The sequence below is a fragment of the Miscanthus floridulus genome, chromosome 6, assembly GCF_019320115.1.
Source record: "Miscanthus floridulus cultivar M001 chromosome 6, ASM1932011v1, whole genome shotgun sequence".
NCBI classification, from domain to species: Eukaryota; Viridiplantae; Streptophyta; class Magnoliopsida; order Poales; family Poaceae; genus Miscanthus; species Miscanthus floridulus.
In genome coordinates this window covers 138463954-138483624 of record NC_089585.1, presented here as the reverse complement: position 1 = coordinate 138483624, position 19671 = coordinate 138463954, and the positions used below count along the sequence as shown (strand labels likewise).

Genomic DNA, 19671 nt, shown 5'->3' with positions numbered 1-19671 from the left:
TGAGCGTGACCTGACCGTGCTGACAAAACGTCCAGCTGCTCTTTGTGGAAAATATTTTTTGTTCCATTTTGGTTCAGACTTTTTTTTTTACAATTAGTTATGGCCGGCTTTCTGTTGGTGACTTGGTGGTGTTGCCTCCACGAAACGAAGCACAGAATTGACAATTTCAGTGTTGCGACTGTCGTGGCAAACTGGCAACATCAAGGAAAGTCCATCGATATACCTAGATGGCTAGTGTTTCTCTGGTTTTGGTTGAAACCTTGCTATCAATAGCGCGTTTGGTTCGCGTCATGAGGTTGTGCGGAATCATCTGATCCAACATCCAACCTTGGCGAGACGTTTGGTTTGAATCTCGTCGTCAACTCATCCGTCACGAAACCATTCCTTGTACGATGTTTCCATAGGCCAACCCCAACAAATCTCTCGAGTTCGAGTAGAGTCATTTCTAGAAAAATGCCGCACGGCTTCATTCCAGACCAACTCAATTCTGTGCACGTTTGGATCAATCAAGATTTTTTTTACTAGCCATGTGCGCACATTTTTTTTTTCATCTAATTATTCTTGTAACGATAAGTAATGTGCATCAGCACGCGCATCTTATAATGTAAAGAGCTTAATTAGATCATCTGATTTATTGGGAGAATAAAAATGATGAAAAATTGACATCAAAATTATCTGTTTTTGAGGACGGCCTCGCCACCAATTTTGAGCTAAAAACGGCTCAAATAAAACCACACAATTGAATCAGTTACAAATTTTATCGGTTCTATTAAGTCACCACACCTGCGGACCCGCGGTCAACACAGGAAGGTTGCAAGTACAAATACTACGAAATGTAAATAAACGAGAGAAAAAATTAAAGAGCTGTAGTAGTTCGTGTTTGGCCCATCATAGAAATGTTTCATTTGATCCGGCCCACAGTCGATTTCCAAGACCTCAGCCCAACAGCCCCAAGTGCCCCCAAGCCCAACAGGCCTAGGTTTGTTCCCCTCAAAAAAAAAAAAAAAACAGTTCAAGGTTTTGAGTGTACTATATAATACGCCTCCTTTCGGAGAAGGCGTACTCACGTAAATCTTACTTTGGCTCTCTACCGCCGGCCGGAGAAGAGACGAACACTGTGCGGATCTGTAACCGTAGTGCGTTTCCACTTTCCACTTCCTTCCCAGTTCATCCACGACAGAGCAATTAATCAATTGCACAGCTGCATTCCTCAATCCTCACCCGTCAATCTTCCGTTCCCAAGTCGCAACTGCGTTTCCTCCTCCGCGTCTTCAAGGAGGGGAGACCTGAAGGAGAAACGAATCCAGCCTGGTGGCTGCCGGTGCTGGAGCTGGACGCTGGTGCATACTGCGTAGGCAAGAGCAGGCAATGGCGGAGGCGGATGCGGGGAAGGAGAAGAAGGAAGTGGTGCGGCTGGAGCGCGAGTCCGTGATCCCCATCATGAAGCCCAAGCTCATCATGAAGCTCGCCTACCTCATCGGTATCTCTTTCTCTCCCTGCCTACTCTGTTGCCTCTCCGTTTAGGCAGTCTCTCGTCTTCACCGCCGGCAACTTGCGTTTCTTGGCTGGTCGACCACGGGATGTTGGGCTCATAAAAGCGAGGCTATAGCATCGTGATTATCCTATTTACTGCAAAGTTGCTGGCTTGCGAGATCCCTGTCTCTTTTGAGGGAAAAGCTAGAATCTCGCTTTGATTTATTCACCTGGTTCATGTAAAGTGGAATCTGCATAGACAAGTCCGTGTACCCATTGCGACTGAAATACATGTCTTTAGCTGTGCACCCTCTTTATCATGTGGCCATCAAATATCTCTTTTAAATATTGCCTTGTCTTGTTTACGACAAGCTGAAGCAAGGATGCTGCTTTGGATACAATACCGTGCAACTCAGTTAATACTGTTGTGTTTTTTTTTATTGAAGAACATCAATCCGACAAACAAGAATTCTTAAAGCTCTGCAAGAGGGTTGAGTACACCATAAGGGCTTGGTACCATCTCCAGTTTGATGATATGATGGTGAGGAGAGTTTATTATCCATACAAATGTAGGCCTTGTTTAGATCACCTCCAAATTCCAAAGTTTTTTCACTCTCTCTCCGTCACATCAATTTTTAGCCGCTTGCATGGAGCATTAAATGTAGGTAAAAAAAATAACAAATTGCACAGTTTAGTTGGAAATCACGAGATGAATCTTTTAAGCTTAGTTGGTCCACGATTGGACAATATTTACCAAATAAGACGAAAGTGCTACTATTCATCGGGTTGAAATTTTTTGTAATCTAAACATGGCCGTAGCGTTTGTTGGTTCGAATTCATTATTACAACCATCTCCAGAGTCTTCAGTGCTTCAATGATATTTGATCTATTCAGACTGGTACTTTTGCAGGAACTGTTCGCTCTCTTCGATCCTGTGCATGGTGCTAAAAAACTCCAGCAGCAAAACTTCTCGTCGGAGGAAGTCGATATGCTTGAGCAGAACTTCCTGTCTTATTTCTTTCGGGTAAAGGACCTATTCTGGGAGAAATAACTATTTATAGGTTTAACCTCCAAGTGAAGGAAGGAGGCATGGAACAGTTTCTTTGTGAATCAAAACATATTCTGTAAATGTGCTCTTTAAAGTGTCCTTACTTGAAGTGCAGGTGATGGAAAAGAGCAATTTTAACATAGTAAATGACGATGAGGTTGAACTTGCTCATTCTGGACAATATCTGTTGAATCTTCCTATTAAAGTTGATGAATCAAAGGTGAATGCCCTTCCCTGCAAAAGCAAAATATGTCCTTATCTAAAATTCACTAAATTTCAGTGTGAAATTCCAATTTGTTTTTGCCCTTTAACAGTTAGATAACAAGCTTCTGTTGAAGTATTTTAAGGAGCACCGTCATGAAAACCTACCTGACTTCTCGGATAAGGTGATATTTTTTATACATGACATAGATGAACATTTCTTTTTGGAAAGTCATCAGTAGATTGTTCCTTTGTTCTTGAGTTACAACAGGTTAGTGTTATTTCGTAAAAAACAAATTCTCGTTTTGTGTGACCAGCCAAGCAGTCAAACATTCATATTCGGGTTACTCTAATTTAGTTGTCAGCTAATTCTTCTTATAGACAATCATGCGTTGTGTATTGTATCATTTTTTTTGTTTACTGTTGCTCCTTCAGAGTCCAGACCTCTTCTCTCCAAGTGTCATTGAGTTGTTGCTTAGTATTCCTCAGATATTGTTGATCAACAACTACTTATTTAGCTGACATAATCCTTCATGTGCCAGTATGTTATATTTCGTAGGGGCATTGGATTGGACCGCACTAGCAACTTTTTCTTCATGGAGAAAGTGGACATGATCATAGCTCGTGCATGGCGAGGGTTCCTTGAGAAAACGAGGTATGCTATCTGCGGCAGATTTAATGCCCTGTACATTTGATCTTGCTCACCCAAAATTTTACTATTTTCCATACTGCGCTTCAGACTGCAAAAGCTCTTCTCAAGAAAGAAAAATAGTAAGCCAAAGATAGATTCCAAGAAGAATGATGATTTAGCTAGTGAAGTAGAAGACAAGGAGCTTTATGTTGAACGCATACGACTTGAAACAATGAAGTTAAGGTTTGCTCTCTTCTTTAACCTGTTATTAAGCTGTCACACTCTCGATCACTTTCTCTCATGGTCTTACAGTTTCCTCTTTGCAGCTTTCAGAATTTAATCGGCAAGGTCACAATTCAAGAGCCTACATTTGAAGAGGTGATTGTCTTGTATAGGTAAAGGTTATAAAATGATTTTAGGTTGCAGACAAAATTTTCTAGTCTTGGTTCTGACATGGATGGTTGCGTGATTTGTTTGAATTACAGCATGCACTGATTTGTGATGTTTTCCTTCAGGAGAAAAAGTCCAAAGGACCAGGATGATAGAGCAATTCATGTAAAACACTTCAAAAATATTCCAATGGCAGATATGGAGTTGGTTCTGGTTAGCACTGGGAGTTGCCTTGTCTGAAGAAAATTTTCGCATTCATATTTATCGTTTAACTGGAATTATGCTGAAGAACCACTGTAATTGTTGCAGCCTGAGAAGAAAAACCCAAGCCTCACACCTATGGACTGGGTTCAATTTATTGTTTCAGTTGTCATTGGACTTGTAAGTGGACTGTAACCAGTTTCATTTGATTCTGTTGTGATACTTCACCTTCTGATTTACTTGTGTCACATCACATAGGTTACACTCATCAGTTCACTGGAAATGCCTAAAGCTGATTTCTGGGTTGTAATTGCCATCCTTTCTGCTCTGGCAGGATATTGTGCTAAGATCTATTTCTCGTGAGTATCTTGGTTGATTTGATTTTTATCAGTAATGTTTATTATGAAGACATTAGAAAAAGGTGGAAGCTTTTGTTTGTCACCTTGTAGACATCCTCCAGAACACTTTCACAAACTGCACAGCTTTTCTTCATTCAACAACAACAACAACAACAAAGCCTTTAAGTCCCAAACAAGTTGGGGTAGGCTAGAGTTGAAACCCAGCAGAAGCAATCAAGGTTGAATAGCTGTTTTCCAAGCACTCATATCTAAGGCTAAGTCTTTGGGTATATTCCATCCTTTCAAGTCTCCTTTTATTGCTTATACCCAAGTCAACTTTGGTCTTCTTCTGCCTCTCTTCACGTTACTATCCTGGCTTAGGATTCCACTACGCACTGGTGCCTCTGGAGATCTCCGTTGGACATGTCCAAACCATCTCAACCAGTGTTGGACAAGCTTTTCTTCAATTGGTGCTACCCCTAATTTATCACGTATATCATCGTTCCGAACTCGATTCCTTCTTGTATGACCGCAAATCCAACGCAACATACGCATTTCCGCAACACTTATCCGTTGAACATGTCGTCTTTTCGTAGGCCAACATTCTGCACCATACAACATAGCAGGTCTAATCGTCGTCCTATAAAACTTGCCTTTTAGCTTCTGTGGTACCCTTTTGTCACATATGACATCAGATGCTTGGCGCCACTTCATCCACCCTGCTTTGATTCTATGGCTAACATCTTCATCAATATCCCCGTCTCTCTGTAGCATTGATCCTAAATATCGAAATGTATCCTTCCTAGGCACTACTTGATCTTTCAAACTAATATCTTCCTCCTTCCGAGTAGTAGTGCCGAAGTCACATCTCATATACTCAGTTTTAGTTCTACTGGGTCTAAACCCTTTGGACTCTAAAGTCTCTCGCCATAACTCCAGTTTCTGATTCACTCTTGCCCGACTTTCATCAACTAGCACTACATCATCCGTGAAAAGCATACACTAAGGGATGTCCCCTTGTATGTCCCCTGTGACCTCATCCATCACTAAGGCAAACAGAGAAGGGCTCAAAGCTGACCCTTGATGTAGTCCTATCCTAATCGGGAAGTCATCCGTGTCTCTATCACTTGTTCGAACACTAGTCACAGCATTGTTGTACATGTCCTTAATGAGCCCGACGTACTTTGTTGGGACTTTATGTTTGTCTAAAGCCCACCACATAACATTCCTTGGTATTTTATCATAAGCCTTCTCCAAGTCAATAAAAACCATATGTAGGTCCTTCTTCTTCTCCCTATACCGCTCCATAACTTGTCTTATTAAGAAAATGACTTCCATGGTTGATCTTCTAGGCATGAAACCAAATTGGTTCATAGAGATCCGCGTTATTGCTCTCAAGCGATGCTCGATAACTCTCTCCCATAGCTTCATAGTATGGCTCATCAACTTAATTCCCCGGTAATTAGTACAACTTTGAATATCCCCTTTATTCTTGTAGATCGGTACCAATATACTTCTCCACTCGTCAGGCATCTTGTTCGATCGAAAAATATGGTTGAACAGCTTGGTTAGCCATACTATAGCTATGTCCCTGAGGCATCTCTACACCTCGATTGGGATACCATCCGGTCCCATCGCCTTACCTCCTTTCATCATTTTCAACGCCTCTCTGACCTCAGATTCTTGGATTCTCCGCACAAAGCGCCTATTGGTGTCATCAAAAGAGTCATCCAACTGAAAGGTTGTATCCGTATTCTCACCATTGAACAATTTGTCAAAATACTCTTGCCATCAATGTTGGATCTCATCCTCCTTCACCAAGAGATGCCCCATTTCATCCTTAATGCACTTAACTTGGTTGAAGTCTCTTATCTTTCTCTCACGAACCCTAGCCATCCTATAAATGTCCTTCTCTCCTTCCTTCGTACCCAAATGTTGGTAAAGATCCTCGTACGCTCTACCCTTTGTCACACTTACAGCTCGCTTTGCAGTCTTCTTTGCCACCTTGTACTTCTCTATGTTGTCCACACTCCTGTCATGGTACAAGCGTCTATAGCATTCTTTCTTCTCCTTAATAGTCCTTTGGACTTCTTCGTTCCACCACCAAGTATCTTTAGCCTCGCCTCCACTTCCTTTGGTTACTCCACACACCTCTAATGCCACCTTCCGAATGTTGGTTGTCATCTTCTCCCACATGTTGTTTATGTCATCTTCCTTCCAAGAGCCCTCTTTGATAACCCTTTCCCTGAATACCTCTGACGTCTCCCCTTTCAGTTTCCACAACTTTGTTCTTTCAATCTTAGCTTGTTTATCCCTACGGGCACGCACCTGAAAACAAAAGTCTGCCACCAAAAGCTTATGTTGAGAAACAACACACTTCCCTGATATCACCTTGCAACCCAAGCATGCTCGTTTGTCCTTTATTCTTGCGAGAACAAAGTCAATTTGGCTAGAGTGTTGTCCGCTATTGAAGGTCGCTAAATGAGATTCTCTCTTTCTAAAGAAAGTGTTGGCTATCATCAGGTCAAAAGCTACCGCAAAGTCCAGAACTTCCTCCCCCTCTTGATTCCTACTACCATACCCAAAACCTCCATGAACTGCCTCGAAACCTGCGCTTGTAGTACCTACATGCCCATTAAGATCTCCTCCTATAAAAAGCTTCTCACTACTAGGTACAACTCTAATCAGGCCATCTAAGTCTTCCCAGAACTGTCTCTTAGCACTCTCGTCGAGGCCTACTTAGGGGGCATACGCACTAATTAGGTTCAAGACCATATCACCAATGACAAGCTTGACTAAGATAATCCTATCTCATTGCCTTCTCACTCCCATCACACTATTCTTGAGGCTCTTATCAATCAAAACTCCTACTCCATTTCTATTCGCGACTGTTCCTGTGTACCAAAGCTTGAAACCTGTATTGTCCACCTCCTTCGCCTTCTGACCCTTCCATTTAGTCTCTTGAACGCATAATATATTTACACGCCTCCTAGTCGCGGTATCAACTAATTCTCTTACCTTACCTGTAAGCGACCCTACATTCCAACTACCTAAACGGATCCTAGTTGGTTTGACTAGCTTCCTTACCCTTCGCACCCGTTGACTCAGATGTGAAAACCCTTGCTCATTTTTCACTACACCCGGGCGCCGATGTAGCACGCCACTAAGGATGCGACAACCCGATTCTTGCTCACTTGACACCGTGCCCAGATCGCAACACGGCGCGTCACGGGGGTGACGACCCGGCCCTTGCTCATTTAACACCATACCCGGGTTCCGATATGGCGCGTCACTAAGAGGGTTACGCTCCAACGGTTTTCTTTCGGGTTTTATCTCCATTAGAATGGCTAGGTTTAACGTTGGCTCGCCACGCCTATCACAACCCTCCTCCTTTACCACATAGGTGGAGTTACAGCTTTTCTTCATTACGATGTTATTTCTTAGTGTTTATGGTTGTGTCGGGCAGTATGTTAAATATTCGGTCTGTTAAATAGTTTTCTAATGCAGGTTTCAACAGAACATGGCAACCTACCAAAACCTAATCACTCAATCCATGTATGACAAACAACTAGATAGTGGGAAAGGCACACTCCTGCATCTCTGTGATGATGTGATTCAACAGGAGGTAGGTCTATTCTCTACACTTTTTCTTGAGAATCAATAAATTAAATAAGCATTGGTTCAGACATTGGAATTCGAAGCTTAGCTAACTTCATTTCCATCCTTGTGATTTCATATGTTCAGGTCAAGGAGGTCATAATTGCCTACTATATTTTGATGGAAAACGGAAAGGCTACAAGTGATGTATATATGTTGTTCTTTCATTTTTAAAATCTATATTTTATTCATGGACTTATATTTTATTCATGCACTTGTTCTTATGGAAGAAATATTGAAATTAATCATTCATGTGCTCCCGATGTTCTAGGACCTTGACTTGCAATGTGAGGAGTTAATCCAGGAAGAGTTTGGCTTGCAATGCAATTTTGAGGTGATGGATGCTGTTCAAAAGCTGGAGAGGCTTGGTATCATTACAAGAGTGAGTTCTCACCTTTTTCTCTCTTGTTACCACTTGATCAAAGCATAGGGACGTTTTCTTACAAATACAGTGCACAGAATCACATTTTTGCAGAGACACATTTACAGGGTCAAAAGTTTTTGCATCCACTGACCACCATGTTGTTAGTTGCTTGTTCTCTGCTTCTTTTTTCCCCACATACTGAAGTCTGTTTCACATCCAGGATTCTATTGGAAGAATTTGCTGTGTCCCTCTAAAGCGTGCCAATGAGATCATCGGCGGTACAACAGAAGAGCTGGTTATGAAAGCCAGGCAAAGCTAGCAATCTTATTTGAATAATGTAACTGCATTGTAAATTCTTGCCTGATGGCACTGTAACGCTTATGATACTCCAGAAAGTCCTAACACTGAACCCTTGCATATCAGGTGGTAAATACATTCTGGCCATCTCCACAGTAGTTCTCCAGTGAAAGCTATAAGAAATGTGGTTGTAATATTTTTTTTAGTACTGTGGAACGTCCGAGGGTGTTGTAAGCATGTAGCATTCTTTTGATAACAAACGTGGTAGGATGTTAAAGAACCAGTAAAAGAAAAAAGATAATAATTGGCCTGTTAACGCATACAAGGGCTTGCATGTTGCAGAAGTAATGTTGTGAACCTACGCTGAGATCTGTTCACTGGCATTGGCAGCTTGATCTGTTCTTTGCTTCTGCTCGTGTTGCTAGTTTCTTCAGCTCCTTGAAAAGTTAGGATGCGTGTAATAAAACCCTGCATTATACTTGCTTTCTCTTATTAAATGATATGCAGTGCTACTGCAAACTTTTTTTTTAAAAAAAAAATTGATGCTGTGGTGTAAGCAAACTGTAGGTTAATCGACGCATCATACTGAGTTTTTAATGAGTTGGTTGGTTCTACTATTTCTTCGATACCCGATTATTTCCAGGAATGAGAAAGGGACAGGAAAAGGTAGCGAAAAATCCTTTTTTTTTGAACGGTAAGGTAGCGAAAAATCCTGGACGGTAGGTGTCCAACTCCAATACCATTATCCATTGTTGCTTTTGTCTCTTTGAAGCAACGTATAGTGTGCAGCAGCAGCAGAAAGCCAGCAGCAGGGTTGGAGCACTCAGCAGCGAGCGCAGCACCAGCGGGATAACGGATAATGAGCAGCAGCAGCCTGACCTCCGGCATCTCTGCCTCACCGTCTGCAGCGGTCAGCACTGCTCGCCACCGCCATGACGGAGCGCCGCACCAGCTGAGGGTGAAGGCGGCGGTGCGGCCACAGCAGCAGCTTCTGCTGCACGGTGGTCGCCGGCATACAAGGGGCAGCGCGGTGGTGGTGAGGGCCGGGCCTGGGCCGCTGTCGGAGATCGAGCCGGACCTGGAGGAGGACGCCATCGACGTGTATCGCACCAACGGCATCGCCCCGGTCCGTCCCCCGTTGCTTCTTCTTCTTCTCCTCAATTTTGTCATTGCCGGCCGCGCTTAGAACACGCAGGAAAGCTGCGAATCTTGACGTAGGTTGTGCCACGAACTCTGAAGAACGGATGACGTTTAGTTCGTTCATGGATAACACTTGAGAGAAACTGTGTTGCAGGAGGACTTCGTGTTCGGAAAGTACGATGGACACCACACCTATTTCGAAACCCAAGGTATTATTATATCCTAAAAACTCCATTTTCATAATATCCTTCGATGCAAAAAGAAGGAGGAGAAATAATAATCCACTGATTGTTTTGTGATGTGGTGAAACAAAACCTGCAACACAATTGCAATACCCCTTTTCTTCTGAAGACAAGAAGGGTTTCTGGGAGGATGTCTCCGAGTGGTACCAAGAAGCTGAGCCTCCTCAGGGCTTTCAAGGTGGCTACTGTCTGGCTCTTCAGATCTTTCTGCTTCAGTGAAACATTGCTTTGCTCATTTGTTGCATCAATGGAATCTCTTGCAGCACTCATCTCCTGGGCATTTCCTCCTGCAATCATCCTTGGCATGGCTTTCAATGTGCCGGTATGGATTGTTTCCTATGAAATTCCTATACGTTCCAAGCATTTGCGCAAAACCTTGTCACCGTACTTTCATGTACCTATACTGATTGGATTGGAGATGCGTCTGCTTCTGGCACCAGGGAGAGTACCTGTACATCGGGGCAGCTGTCTTCATCGTCGTGTTCTGCATCTTCGAGATGCGCAAGCCTGACAAGCCGCACAACTTCGAGCCGGAGATCTACATGATGGAGAGGTCGGCTCGCGACAAGCTCATCGCCGACTACAACTCCATGGACATCTGGGACTTCAACGAGAAGTACGGCGAGCTCTGGGACTTCACCGTTAACCCCAGGGATGACATCGTCAAATCAACCTAGATATATACCACTCTGTCTTCAGATTGTTATCTCTAGCAAAAGTCTGTCAGGGAAAAGAAACCGTAGCTGCTAGGAAATGCTCTTGATGAACTAAATAAAGGAACAACAATGTGTGGATCTTCGTGCCTCAAGACTCAAGTTCTCAGCAGTCATCCCTGTAAAGCAAAACTGGAGAGCCTGAAATCTGTTGTATCCTCATATATCATATGATGCATGCATGTCAGGCTTCTCACAGAACATGTTCTGCACAACAGCGAGCATGCTGTTGCTTCAACTTTCTGCATGGTTTTTTTCATGTTTCTCCAATAGTTTGAGAAAACATAAGCAAGACTGATGCACTGAACATTAAGATCCGTTGGTCTGCCACCACCCACCCATTCTTATTATTATTATTATTCAGAAATGTAAATGTCATTATTTTCCCTAAAAATATGTGCAGAAAAGGGAGAATTAGGAAGGAACATCAGGGTAACAAAACTGGGGAAAAAAAAGGGGTAAGCCTCGCAGCTGTCCTTTTTTTTGTACACTTGGGATGCAGCTGGCTCGCTATGAAGACGATTTTTTTTGAAAGAGAACAAGGCTAATCTACTGCCCTGATGAGAGAACTAGCTTCTCTCCTAGACTACACATCCCACTGATGTTTCACCTTGATGTTCTGAAGAGCTGACTGCCTAGAGTCACAGTTGGGGTGCCTTCTGTCATGACTGTTGTGAGGCTGATCTCCTGCTCGCGAATCCGGTGTATTTCAGCCTCCACCAAGCTCATCGACGGACGCTGCTCGCTCATTGGATTAACACACCATGATGTCAAGCGCAGCAGTTCCTTCATGCTTTCTGAGGTAAAGCCACTGGCCATTCTGTTGTCTGCAATCACGGAGATATCACTTGATTCCTGGAAGTTCTGTACCTGCATATCAATAGATGCATAGTGAGCAGGCTGGTACTTTTGTGTGTATATGATGACTATGAAATGAGTAAAAGATATGTCTAGAAATGGGTATGCTATTTGCAAAAAAGGGTGGACAAACATCAAGCAGTGCTGCCATTACTTACCCATTGAATGATGCTTTGATCAGATACAGCTTTCCGTCCGCTAACCAACTCCAGAAGGAAAACACCTAAACTGTATACATCGCTTTGTATGGAAAAGTTCAAGTTCATGGCTTCTTTCATTCTGATCATGCAACAGGAAGTTCCATCAATCTCAAGTAATGAATAGGTACTAGTGCATACAACATATTGAAGGCAGATGATTCTACTGTATCTATCTGATGTAATCAATGAATGTAAGAATTATCAGAAACATGTGTGTCCATTGTTACCGAGGATCAACGAAAGGATCAATAGATGTTCTGGAAGACAGTCCTGTAACACCAAGTCGATCAAGCATGCCTGGAATCCCAGTATCTGCAACTTTTGGTACGAAATCCTCATCCACAAGTACATTAGAAGTTTTGAAGTTCATATGGATCGCAGGGGGTGTCAGCGAGTGCAGGTGACTCAGGCCTGAATAGCAAGAAAAGATCGTCATTTAAGATTGCTGATGTAGTTGCCACAAGATCATTGCTACAGAAGAACGAGTCTAAACAGATACGAGATTATGAACTTCTGAGCTATATTCTAACAATAAAGGAAAGTTCAGAGTTGATTCATATGTGAAGACTTACCTTTAGCTGTGCCATGAGCAATAGAAAGTCTCTGCTTGAATTCTAACCTTAAATCTGCAGCATGGCTGTTACCTACAAAAGGATAGCAGAAGAATTAGAACCGATGACGCCACTCTTGTACATTAGAGTAAGATAATAAAAACACAATGGAAATCACCATGTAAATGTGTTGAGATGCTGCCATTGGGGATATACTCATAAACAAGCATCTGTATGCCATCCTCCTGGCAGTACCCCAAAAGTTTTACAAGGTTTCGGTGACAGAGAGATGCTAGGTAATTAACCTGAGAAGAAAACAGCACTGACATATGAGCTCAAAACAATGTAAGAAGGGTGTGGAGCAAGCTGAGCTATATTTTAAATTATATCAGGAAGTCATGCGGAAAAAATAAAGTTAAAACACAGCACATTCAATGAATTCAGGACCAGCAATTACTGAACATGTGGATAAGTAAGATTTTTTTTTTCGAAGAACCTGGATAAGTAAGATTATGCTACCTCTTGAATGAATTCCTGGCTAGGAGGAGAATGCCGTCTTTTAACAGCTACTATTGTGCCATCCTGGAGCAAACCCTTGTATACCTCTCCAAACGTTCCTTGTCCAATAAGATTCGCATTGCTGAAGTACCTTGTAGCAAAATTCAATTCCTCCAAACTAAGACATCTTGCTCCTTGCGACTCTGATAGATGGAAGGCGAAGTTATTACTTATGAAAATAGAAAGGAAAATGTATCTTTAGATGAATTATCTTAAGTTTTAAAGTTTTATTGGAAGTAACTTAATCTGTACCTGGTACAGCTTGACCTGATGAACTACTTTCTGAAGAGTCTGAAGTTCTTTTGCGATGCCGTAGGCAAAGCACTATTATGACGACGACGACAATAACTAGTAGTGCAAAGCCTCCTGCAGCAGCTCCTAGAGCTGCTGCAAGAAGTCCTGACATCTAGTATTGGATATCCTCCTTCAGAGTAGGGCAGTAATCTTTGTAGCTGTGGTGATGAGATCTGCAGATATATGAAACCTAAAGAGTTACATTAAATTTGTGCGAGCTTATATTTAAATTCATAAGGAAGAACATGAATGTACAGATTGCTGGTTATGCCAGCCAGTGAACTACAAAATAATTCAGATAGTGAATAAATATACGCAAACATGTATGCATGGATTGATTGATCAATAGCTAAAGTTATATTACTAGTGATATATAATATATTGACAATGAAACCATGGATTGGTCAAAGTAGCCCTATTATAGGATGGGGAAAATAGAAAGGATATGCATTATTTTTTTGTTGCCTTCAAGTGGAAAAATTAGGAAAGCACATTTTGATCATGGCATCAGCGGTACGGATGGCTCTACTAGTAACGCATAAATCTGGCAAAAAAGGCAATTAAATTACCAAACAGAAAACATATCTGAAAATGGACATTTTGTGGCAAAGCGCAATGGCAAAATTCGGAAAGCACGTTTTGATCATGAAAATGGTGTTATGGACAAAGGTACTAGTAACGCATAAATCTGGCAAAAAAAAGAGAGACAATTATGTTATCAAACTGGAAAACGAGGAATTGTCGTATATCGAAAATTAGACATTATGTGGCAACGTGCACTGGAAAAATTGGGAAAGCACATTTTGATCATGGTATCAGCAGTTGGGCCAAGCTACTAGTAACGCATACCTGTTTCTTTTCCGATATAATGTTCCCATATGATCATTCAAATTTTTCGCGCCATAACCAGGTCAGAAGAATTTTACCACAACACTTAGAATGACATGTTATTAATGAAATGCAATCAAATATCTTCACTCTGAAATCCTGCACTTATAAGCATGCTCTTAGTGCTGAAACAAATATGAGCACGCTGCAGTGTACAGGCAAAACATGAAAAATGCACTTTTGCTTGAACCAGCTTGAAGCTGTGCATAGAAATGTTGGGTTGATTTTATTTATGAATCAGTAGCATTTTGCAAATCACAATGTAACAATGTGGCATTGACTGCTACCAGAGTTCTGAACTCAGTAACAGTAACAATTGGAGTGTTGATCAATGAGGATTGTTGATTGTTTGATCATTTCCCTACGATCAATCAAAATTCAGCACTCCTGAACAACACAGGAACCACGGTAAGTCGAAAAAACGCATGATTCACACTCCACCCCACCAAAAAAGAGACACAGCCACTCCACCTGATCTCGATCAAAGAAATACACAAAATTGCGAACTTTGTTGGGGAAAAATGCCCATGATTTCGCAGCCATCCAAAAGTACACCATACCTGCAGATTGCTCAGGTCTAGATGCATCATGTACGTGCGAGAACAACAGCAGCCGCAAATGCTGAATCCATTCTGCAGACAACACGATTGGTTTGTACCGATTCTTGACTCCACCCCGTCTTCTTCCTCCTATCATCACAACCAAAGAAACCGAACCAATCAAGAAATGCAAGGACATGTAGGGCCGATTATGGGAGAAACAGGTAGTCTCGAAATTAAAGCAAGTGAGAATCCATGAAACCGAAAGGAGACAGAAGCAGGAATCAGGCAAGAAACCTATTCTTCTTCCTCCCCTGCTACTCTCCTCGGGTGGGTCTACCGCTGTACTGTGATTCTGTGAAGTGACTGTGTGACTCTGTGAGCGAGGTGAGCTGCCTGGGAGGTTTTGGGGAGGGAGGCAGGCACCACGCAGGCAGGGGGGGAGGGGAGCGCCCACAGGAAGAAAAAAAAGCGAGAGAGTGAAGAACAGCAAGGCACTCACCAGTGGGGCGGATTGTGAATTGGGAAACCAGCAGCAAACAAACATGTCGGTATATATACAAGCTGGTTGGGTTGAGCTGTAGGCCCTTTTTTTTGGCCCGTTTTTTTAAAGTTATTCACAAATATATCCCTGGAGATATATTTTTAAAATCTAGACTCTTAGCTCAGCGCTATCGTTGGTGGTGCCGAGGTTACACGCCTCGACGCCAAAGGGTTTAGCTCCTAGGCCGGGGCCACGTTGGCGGCGTGGACGCTGACCTAGCGTCGAGGTGGTGTTTTAACCCGGCGCACAACCTTGCTGCCCTAGCCATCTTCCTATTCTTTCTCCTTCCTCTCGGATTTTTTCTCTCCCCACTTCGTCCTACCTCACGAATCGGCATATTAGACCTTGGAAACTTTGATTTGATCCGTAGATCTTCGAGAGCAAGGTTGCTCCCGCCTAGTTTTTTTTCACATCGATTCGGTATATATTAGTTAGATTTTTTAACTTAAGAATCGTAATTACTTAGGGTTTCATTGAATTTTAATATTTATATTATACAACCGTAGGATGCCAGGGCGTGAAAAAACTAGCAAACCAAGATAACCTCAGCGCACATTATTATGTTATGGGTTCATTGTTGTGGATCAAATGAGAAACCCTAGGTGTAGGGTTTAATGTTAATTGCTTTCGGTTCTTAGAACGAAAATGACTAAATTATAGTTATGGCCGAATGACTGAAAATACCTTCGACCCATTGTCTCAGCCTAGTGGTGTTCCAGTGTCCATATGCTTTTGCGGCGATCCTTGCTAGGTAGCTAAGTTCGATGAAGAGAACATGTATAGGCAGATGTATTAGATGTGTTCCAATTTTGCGTTTGAGCCTACACTTCGTCAGCGCCGCATTAACAAGATGGTGAGGAATTGATGTTGTGTAATAATTATTTTGTGTCATATGACATCTTGCATGATTTTTTTGTTTTATAACAATCGTATTTGTTGCAGACCCCTCCACCGCTCTGTGATTTTGAGCACTGGATTGAGCCTGAAGACAAGTAATGGATGCAGAAACTGTTACGGTGGGAGGCAGAGGACAAGGAGATGATGGAGAAGAGACGTGGAGAGGAGGCTGCAGAAAAGGAACGCAAAGAAGAGGAGGAAAGGAGGCGTGTTGCTACGTACAGGGAGGAGAGGAAGAAGAAGCTTGAGCGTGCACGCCGAGCGAAATCAGCGATGGAGGAGAATCTCGATGCCCTGAGGAAAGGAAAGTGACATTTTTGCACTCAGTAGTCTCCATTACTTACTAGTTCTATGGTTTATTCATGAACAATGTTGTCTACTGTTGGACTTTTCATTGTGTTGTCATGTAATGCACTTTAAGTATGGACATGCTTAGGTCATGTACTGCGTTATTTAGTTTGTCGGCATGTACTTCTAGTATTATTGTGTTGTTTAATGTGTCATAGTATTGGACTTGTCATTATATATTTGTTTTCTATTATTTGTAGTCATAATATTCAGTTTAATATTACGGACGTAGTGAAATGTGATCATGTGCTGCAAACAAAACCTAACGAAGTAGGGCATTATATAATTCAACACACACAATACATGAAATGGCATGTGAGAACATATACCGAACTAGGGTACAGAGGTCCTGAACTAAACCTAACATGCCTTAGGTAATTTAAATGAACAACAAGCACACGAAATAGCATGTGAAAACATGTACCAAACAATGATACATAGTTCCTTCGACTAAACTTAACATGCCTTAGGTAATTAAACCAAACAACAAACACGTGGATATGCCATGTGAATAAGATAGGGTCGTTCTAGTAGTGTGGGCACATAGCAAATTATGTTGCACCTTCTCCACAGTAGCCTCCCATTGTTGTTGGTGGTGATGGCGGGGGTGACGACAAAGGCTCCTTGTTCTTGTGATTAGGGCAGGTGCAATATGGATTATTGTAGAGTACCTCCTATGAACTTACACCATTGTTGTTGTCGCCGTCTTCGTCTTCCTTATACCCGCTGCTAACTTCTCTTTATAAATCAAAGATTTGGTCCTACAGATAGTAGATGTACTGCTGATGCAGATAAATTGATCGAGGATCGACCCACCTAGTGAACCTACAGTTTTCTTCAAACTCGGAAGACTACAATAAGTATGTCCTGTGTGTTGTAAGGGTATTTGAGAAACATATTTAACAAACGAAATGTAATAGCAATTACACATGCTCGCGGACATTTGAAGAAGCGACGACCTCCGTTGATCCCCTCGATGAACATCTACACTAAACAGTCCTCACCATGCATGCATTTTGACCAATCTTCCTTTCTGTTATCGTATCATCTGAGAGGGCACTCTTTAGTTAAATCACTCTTGCTCTCGGGAGGAAACTGATACACTGGTTCCTCAAAGAAATCAGGCCCAAAAGACCCCTCCCACACAATGGGAGTTCCCTTCGTCCCCCCTTTTCTCTTCCACTTCTAAAACCCTTTCCTCTAAATGACCCTCCAGACATTCCTACTCCAACGAATCTAAATACTAGTTTGGTTTTCCTTTTGGTTAGCAATGCATCCTCGAACACATATATATAGGCGGAGGTAGGTTTGCTAGCCGTTGTATTGTGCTATAAATGCTTCTGGAAAGTCTACTTAGAATCACTGAAAAGTCTACATCGTAAGACACTGGAGAACCTAGATTCCATGACTGAAAAGCCTATTCGATTTTAGACTTCAATCACTATTTCGAAGGACACTAAAAAGTCTATTCGACGATGACATGACAAATCACTGTAAATGCTATATTATTTTACTAACTGCAGTTGGAGACGATGACATAAACGTACCTGCCCGCTAGTCTACTTCGCTGTTGCTCAGCGGCTCAGTGCTCGGCTACTCGCATGCAAGATTGGCTCACACGCATGCAATGTACATAATCACGTTCAGTTCTTTTGCATAAAATGGAAGGAAAGAAAAGAAAATCTCAACCAATGTGGTACATAATCATGTTCGGTTCTTTTGCATGAAAGAAAAGAAAATCTCAACCAATATGGTAGGCCGAGAGGCATACATGCATACTCATAACAAAAAAACAAATTGATTACTTAATGAACCGGAAAAACTGATGGCGCTGATTAATATGTACTTTAGGCAGAAAATCTTAGCAAAATTTCCCCTATTTTTTATACAATCCATACACAAATATGAGATGAATATTTAACCTCAATACAACATGTTCAAACATACAAATATATGCATTCATCTAAAACCATATGCATGAGCATATTAATAATCCACACAGTTCATAATTATAGTTCATAGTAGTTCCTAGTTGATAATAATAGTCCATACAATCCATAATAGTTCATAATGAAAGTCCACAAAGTCCATAATAGTACATAATAACATCTACCACAAACCCTTACTGCCGCCTAGTCTTACCCTTACCATTGTGACCAAGAGCGTTGGTGCCTGGAGTGTAAGGGTCAGGTGGACGGCGTCGCCTAGTGCCTGAAGGTTGTGTAGGCTAAGTCGAGGGAGCGTCCTGGAGCTGAGACGGGCCAAGCTCCTCGTGCCTCTGGTCCACCTCGTCGTCATCCTTGTCCTCATCCTCGTCCTCGTATGCAATGCCTATGGACCCTGTAGGTGCTTGGCTAGACAAATCTAAGCCTCCTCTGCCTGCGGAAGGAACGTGCACGTCTTGCGTCGTGGCTGTCCTGCAACCACAATGAGCAGCCGCACGGCGTAGCCGATGTGACAGTCTTTGTTGTAAAAAATTATGTTAACCGAAAGAATTTAACGTATTAATAATATATTTAAAAGAATATTTTGAATCTTACGTCTAGGAAGCTACGCGTGTCGTCGTCCCTGACTCTCGGACAAAAGCGCTCAATGTCTTCAACCGAGTATTAGAGGGTATTGCCCTGCAACAAAGTTCTCAGTAAGATTGTGGTGGTGTGTTGCCTCCTCCACAACCAAACATAAACATTAAGTAATGAACTAACCACAATCAGGAACTTTTTTTCTTTTAAAATTACAAACAAAGCGTATAGATTATTACCCATTGTGGGTTTTAGGACAAAGGAGCGGAAGGTCCTGTATAAAATAAAACATAGTCTCCCATTACTTCATGAACACGTGTACGCTCACAAAAATTTGAACAAAACATATAGATTATTATATGCTCCTCCGCTATGAGACGTCCTCGATGGGTCTACTCGTACGCCAGGTCGAGCAGGTTGAATTGCGCCATCCTACAAAAAAGTCAATGAAATAGAAATTCAATATACAATGAAACATAAACTTAGAAATATACAAGTAATTGACACAATCACAAGCATAAATTGAGACATGCATAATTAATTGAATGAATACGACAAATATGAAATAATAAAAACAACCAATAGTCGCACCTCACTAATCTGCCAATGGCAAGTGCGTGCGTGAATTGTGGCTCAGTCTACCACACTTGCCGCACTCGTACTGCTCGGGCCAGTAAGAAATGGGGTTTCTCTCCCACGCCTCGTTCTTTTGGGTATCTGATCCATAATCATTCTCTGTCTCGTCCTCTTCCTTGATCCACGTTTGTTCCAACAGTA

General features: G+C 42.0%; 3 protein-coding genes across 6 annotated transcripts; 2 read left to right on the top strand and 1 right to left on the bottom strand.

Moving 5' to 3' along the window:
- The first annotated feature begins 1102 nt into the window (after nucleotides 1–1102).
- On the top strand, nucleotides 1103–8903 carry LOC136459847 (uncharacterized). 4 transcript variants are annotated; one of them, XM_066459677.1, is made up of 15 exons: nucleotides 1103–1480; nucleotides 1920–2014; nucleotides 2384–2497; nucleotides 2637–2741; nucleotides 2836–2907; nucleotides 3265–3377; nucleotides 3462–3590; nucleotides 3680–3748; nucleotides 3869–3956; nucleotides 4053–4124; nucleotides 4203–4303; nucleotides 7790–7907; nucleotides 8027–8086; nucleotides 8211–8321; nucleotides 8524–8903. In XM_066459677.1, the coding sequence occupies exons 1-15, from the start codon at nucleotides 1369–1371 to the stop codon at nucleotides 8620–8622; spliced, it is 1458 nt and encodes a 485-aa protein (XP_066315774.1). In that variant the 5' UTR covers nucleotides 1103–1368; the 3' UTR covers nucleotides 8623–8903. The 4 variants fall into 4 exon arrangements, with proteins under 4 accessions (XP_066315774.1, XP_066315773.1, XP_066315775.1 ...); XM_066459676.1 differs by having other exon boundaries at nucleotides 3462–3596; XM_066459678.1 differs by lacking the exon at nucleotides 1920–2014 and having other exon boundaries at nucleotides 1352–1480; nucleotides 3462–3596.
- A 478-nt stretch (nucleotides 8904–9381) lies between these two features.
- Nucleotides 9382–10778, top strand: LOC136459846 (photosynthetic NDH subunit of subcomplex B 5, chloroplastic-like). Its single transcript, XM_066459675.1, has 5 exons — nucleotides 9382–9726; nucleotides 9895–9949; nucleotides 10092–10160; nucleotides 10246–10304; nucleotides 10423–10778. The coding sequence occupies exons 1-5, from the start codon at nucleotides 9460–9462 to the stop codon at nucleotides 10657–10659; spliced, it is 687 nt and encodes a 228-aa protein (XP_066315772.1). The 5' UTR covers nucleotides 9382–9459; the 3' UTR covers nucleotides 10660–10778.
- Nucleotides 10779–10916: 138 nt separating this feature from the next.
- On the bottom strand, nucleotides 10917–14980 carry LOC136459845 (serine/threonine-protein kinase-like protein ACR4). The gene is made up of 9 exons (XM_066459674.1): nucleotides 14881–14980; nucleotides 14605–14733; nucleotides 13115–13329; nucleotides 12824–13005; nucleotides 12483–12609; nucleotides 12326–12397; nucleotides 11981–12164; nucleotides 11712–11832; nucleotides 10917–11565 (listed from the first exon to the last, which is right to left on the bottom strand). Exons 3-9 carry the CDS (start codon nucleotides 13266–13268, stop codon nucleotides 11302–11304), a joined length of 1104 nt encoding a protein of 367 aa, XP_066315771.1. The 5' UTR covers nucleotides 13269–13329; nucleotides 14605–14733; nucleotides 14881–14980; the 3' UTR covers nucleotides 10917–11301.
- Nucleotides 14981–19671: the final 4691 nt, after the last annotated feature.

What these genes read in the sequence shown, in the direction of transcription:
- LOC136459847 (XM_066459676.1), top strand. Translation starts at nt 1,369, where the DNA reads ATGGCGGAGGCGGATGCGGGGAAGGAGAAGAAGGAAGTGGTGCGGCTG. An exon ending in CAGATATGGAGTTGGTTCTG is followed by an intron (nt 3,957 to 4,052) that starts GTTAGCACTGGG and finishes TAATTGTTGCAG; the next exon opens with CCTGAGAAGAAAAACCCAAG. An exon ending in ACGGAAAGGCTACAAGTGAT is followed by an intron (nt 8,087 to 8,210) that starts GTATATATGTTG and finishes CCGATGTTCTAG; the next exon opens with GACCTTGACTTGCAATGTGA.
- LOC136459846 (XM_066459675.1), top strand. Translation starts at nt 9,460, where the DNA reads ATGAGCAGCAGCAGCCTGACCTCCGGCATCTCTGCCTCACCGTCTGCA. An exon ending in GCCTCCTCAGGGCTTTCAAG is followed by an intron (nt 10,161 to 10,245) that starts GTGGCTACTGTC and finishes AATCTCTTGCAG; the next exon opens with CACTCATCTCCTGGGCATTT. An exon ending in GCATGGCTTTCAATGTGCCG is followed by an intron (nt 10,305 to 10,422) that starts GTATGGATTGTT and finishes TTCTGGCACCAG; the next exon opens with GGAGAGTACCTGTACATCGG.
- LOC136459845 (XM_066459674.1), bottom strand. Translation starts at nt 13,268, where the DNA reads ATGTCAGGACTTCTTGCAGCAGCTCTAGGAGCTGCTGCAGGAGGCTTT. An exon ending in GCCAGGAATTCATTCAAGAG is followed by an intron (nt 12,610 to 12,823) that starts GTAGCATAATCT and finishes TTTTCTTCTCAG; the next exon opens with GTTAATTACCTAGCATCTCT. An exon ending in ATCAAAGCATCATTCAATGG is followed by an intron (nt 11,566 to 11,711) that starts GTAAGTAATGGC and finishes ATTGATATGCAG; the next exon opens with GTACAGAACTTCCAGGAATC.